The sequence below is a fragment of the Colobus angolensis genome, unplaced genomic scaffold (assembly GCF_000951035.1).
Source record: "Colobus angolensis palliatus isolate OR3802 unplaced genomic scaffold, Cang.pa_1.0 Scaffold63, whole genome shotgun sequence".
NCBI lineage: Eukaryota > Metazoa > Chordata > Mammalia > Primates > Cercopithecidae > Colobus > Colobus angolensis.
In genome coordinates, this window is record NW_012119932.1 from 4,328,354 (window position 1) to 4,332,488 (window position 4,135).

Consider the following 4,135-nt stretch of genomic DNA (forward strand, 5'->3'; position numbering starts at 1 on the left):
GACCCGGGGGGATTGCATCCTTTCCTCCTTGTTTAACTTTAATCCTGAGAAAAGGCTATCGTTAAAAGTTCACACTACTTCTATCTAGCTTCACACAAAGTAATAATTAACACACGAATTCAGACCCAAACAAAATATCATCACTCTTTGTGGAAAACAACACCTTATTTATTCAGGGTGTAATACTGTCTACTTCCTTTCAGGAGACTTGAAAAAGATCAAAATAGGATAAATGGACAGCTAGTCCTAAACGATTCAATACTTGGGCAGTATCTTTCCCTCTTAACCCTTTCACACGTGTTTTTTAAAGTGTCAAAATTGATGAATGGTATAAATTCAAAAGGAAAATTCTTTTCTACTGAAAAGAACATCCAGCTCGCACAAACGGTGGTTCAGCTCAAGGCAAGGCGTTTCTGGTTTTCCTCTGCACTCGGGCGGATCCTTAACTTCCCCAAGTTACAACTGAGTTGCTCTTTCCAGGCTTTTCGAAGCATCTTTAAGTTTCCCCACCAAGTCCTAAAAGACGTGTATACAATACCACGTTTTGAGGATAAAACATGGAAAGAAGTATCCAAGTTCAAGAAAGATGCAAGAAAAAAAGTCAGGACACACCTTCCAAACAAGTTTAAAATTCAACAAGATTTTAACCTTTGACAAACTACTATCGGTGAAAAGAAGCGTTTCCTCAGAAACATCTCATGTTCAAATCGGTTATTTGCCCTCACACTGAAACATGATTTCTAACCGAATCCTTAACCGCCCAGGTACATCTGAATTTTCTCAAGTTATCTAACAAAGATTATGCTGTATATACATTTTCTGAAAGTTTAAAGTTTGATTCACAGTTACATTAAAACGGTTCTGCGGAAGATGCCTTTGAAAAATTCAATTTCACTTAAATTTCCAGTAATGATCTTCATTTTTTAAAAGCTATGAAATAAATTCGTTGCCATATCCACTAATCAGTGTAGTTTTGAATTTCCCCAGTCTTAAATGGGCAATAAAAACAGTTTTAGAATGTTATGTATACTTCCCCCTTTATAAAAAGTCATTAAAACCACTGTTTCAAAATCCAATTTTGACAGTTTAATTCAATTTCTGAAAGCAAAGACATTTTCAAAGCCATGTCTTAATTTTGCTTCATCTTATTGGACCAAACTCATCATGAAGAAATTTACACTAACACTACAGAAGTTTATTTTAACCAGCAAGAACAGCAAATACAGACCAATTCTCTATTAATAACATCTTCATTTCAACAGTGAAGCCTATGTTAAAATACTACTTTTGATGCCCCTTTCCCATTAAATCCTTAACCAGTCTTCATTATCTGCTGACAGATGGTTAGATTAATTTTATTTTGAACTGTCCAAGAGTATAACTCTCAAGTAAACATTTATAAAAAGACAGGCATATTTATAGATCCTAATACTGTACCTGTAATTGTTCCATGCTGCAACTAAAACTAATCTCTGGGTAGGATGGGGAATCAGTATTCTAGGGCAGGGAAAAAAAACACGCAACAAAAAACGCTGTTTATTTAAATCAATGAAATTATAAATTTCATTACACATTTCATTATTGGGTAAGACTTATCTATAAATACCTGTATACTTAAGGTCACCAAATATGCAGGTCTGTGCATCTTATGAAGCTGATTGGTCTAAAATAACACAACAAACACAAAACAGCCTTTAACTCTGTGTTTTAAGAAGTTCCCTGAATCCGCCCTAGAGAAGTTGGTTAAACTTTACCTTTATCTGATACTCCAAGCGCCAAGAAACATCCGTTATATGAGGGAGAGATCTACCTATGCTGAAAGATGCAATGGTAACTTTGTGCATAGTCTCTACAGAAGAACTTCTCAGTTATTTATATTTACTAAGAATGGCTCTACTTTCCACCCCCAACTCCATTTTAATCCATTCTGAATTTAAACCATTGTTAAACTTTACTTTTAAATTCTGAATGGTAAAAGAACATTTGAAAATCATCTCAATAAACTTTATCTTTAAAAACATTAGCTTAACTTCAACTGTTTGACGTGCCCTTTGGCTCTTTTTCTTTGGGTCAAGATCCCGAAGATCTTGTTTCACACCAACACTCTCCATTCATACCTGCAAGTGAAAAGTGCCTCAGCTTGACACCTTACACAGTACCTACCTTCCCAGTAGGATTTCTAGGGAATTCTTATTATTCTGGAGAGGAAAAAGAGAGAAAAAAAACAGATCTTTACAAATAGAGTAAAAGAAAAATAGTCACTGTTAATTAAAAATTTTAAAGTAACCTGATATTCCGTGCAAAACAGTTCTATTCGCTCTCTGTCAAATTTACAGTCTTCTAGATAAGTGCTAGAAGAAAAGAAAAAAGCCAAAGTTCTGTCTCCATTTTTAAAACTGAAATTGAAATCATAAAGGTAGTATTTGAAAATAAATGGATATTTAAATAAATCCTGTACCTTAGAGTTGACTTGTCAGCTCGGTGCTTTCCTGCCTCTAGTATGTAAGTTGCAGCTGCTGCATGACAATGTTTTAAAACCACTGGGTCGATATGTTTCAAGTCTGGATGATCTAAAATAAATTAACTTCCAGTGATGCCTATGATAATAAATTCTTTATAGTCATGTTCCTAAAAAGAATATTTTAATTTGGGTTTAAAAACCCTTTAATAAGATTTAAAACAATTTCAACTATAAGGACAGTCATAATTATAAGTAAATGAGATGAGCAACAAGGTCAAGTGAAAATAAAAAGAACACATCAAGAACTCTACTATTACTGGTTTCAATTAACTTATTTTGCCTTAATATTTTTTACTATTAAAAAATATTATAGCCCCCAAAGAAAATATTACAATGCAATGGTCATTCTAACACGAGTAAATTCAAAGGAAAAACAAGATAAATATTTTACATGGTGTCAATTTTAGAATAAACTTCCGTCGTAAAAATGACGAGCTTAGGGTAACTGGCTCCATGAACAACACATCAAGGGGGTAGAAGGTAAGGCATGAATTCAGAATATAAAATACAAATTTCAAAATTATAGTAGTACTTTCAGGGTTTGACAGTCATCCTTTTTTTTTTTTTTGAAATTAACCCAGGTGGTGGTTACTATTTTCGTTTGAAGAACTTCCACTTTCATACTTTTTGTACAAGTGTTTAGTTCATGAAACTACAGAAAAAAAACCAAAAATTTGAATTGTTGGGATATTTATATTTAAGAAAATCATCTAAAAGCTATCTGTCTTAAAATATGTCTTCAATCCAGACTGACACTGCACCTCCGCAGTCACTGACCAGATCGCTTAAAAGACACTCGCATCCTGGTAACTGGGGCGGAACAAAGTATTGTGCATCATAGTTTAAGGTTCTAGGTGTAGAACCTGAGTAAAACATGCTGAACTTGAGCGCTGGAGTGATCACAGCAACTTGAGGTATGCTCTAAGTTGGCAAATGTCAACACTATCTGACGTAGTAATTACTTCGGAAACAGACCCTTTTAAACCTTTGCTAGCCTAGCCCTGGAAGCTTGAATTGCAGGGAGCTCCCCAGATGAAGTCCAACTGTCAAAACAGCCGCAGCCTCAGACGAGGCTAAACACCTTAGATGTTTAGGCCACAAGCAAGATTTGAATACGGGCTTTACAAAAGAACAAAGAGACTGGGAAGGAAACCGGGCCAGGAACGTGGAGCTGGCTCTATGAAGGTGCCAAGTGGGGCCAAAACAATGCTCAGGGTCTGCTCCGAGTCCTAGCAGAGCCACGTCCCCAACACTCCGTCCGGAGCGAAGGGCAAAGCCCGGAGACTTCCTCTTCCCGGGGCTTTCCCCTTCTCGCTCCGCCGGCTCCTCTTCTCCGAGCGCCCCTCCACCCCGGCGGATCCAGCTCCGAGCCGAGCCGAGCGGCTTACCTAACACGGCCTCGTCCGCCTGGGCGTCCAGCAGGCTCTGGAAAGCCGCCCGGAGGAGAAGCGTGAAGGCGTTGGAGTCGAAGGAGCCGGGATCCGCCAGCATCTGGAAGCCTTTCTGCACAGACTCGGAGAGCTCCATTGTGAGCGCGCCGTGACCTTCGACACGCACACCACGTGACACGCGCCGCGCGCTCAGCTGATGCGGCCGCGCGCGCACGCGGCTCGG

At 38.3% G+C, this 4,135-nt stretch overlaps 1 protein-coding gene across 2 annotated transcripts in view; it reads right to left on the reverse strand.

Moving 5' to 3' along the window:
• Positions 1-4,127, reverse strand: part of LOC105527518 (COMM domain-containing protein 3) — a 15,377-nt gene extending 11,250 nt beyond the window's left edge. The window contains exons 1-8 of one of the 2 annotated variants that reach the window (XM_011963853.1): positions 3,910-4,127; positions 2,459-2,570; positions 2,288-2,351; positions 2,164-2,198; positions 1,755-1,815; positions 1,607-1,663; positions 1,438-1,497; positions 147-516 (exon numbers count right to left, since the gene is read on the reverse strand). In XM_011963853.1, coding sequence (XP_011819243.1) covers positions 457-516; positions 1,438-1,497; positions 1,607-1,663; positions 1,755-1,815; positions 2,164-2,198; positions 2,288-2,351; positions 2,459-2,570; positions 3,910-4,048 — 588 coding nt within the window. In that variant the 5' untranslated portion in view covers positions 4,049-4,127 and the 3' untranslated portion in view covers positions 147-456. Of the gene's footprint in view, positions 1-146; positions 517-1,437; positions 1,498-1,606; positions 1,664-1,754; positions 1,816-2,163; positions 2,199-2,287; positions 2,352-2,458; positions 2,571-3,909 lie in introns of those variants that run through there. The other variant, XM_011963852.1, reaches the window with a different exon arrangement.
• Positions 4,128-4,135: the final 8 nt, after the last annotated feature.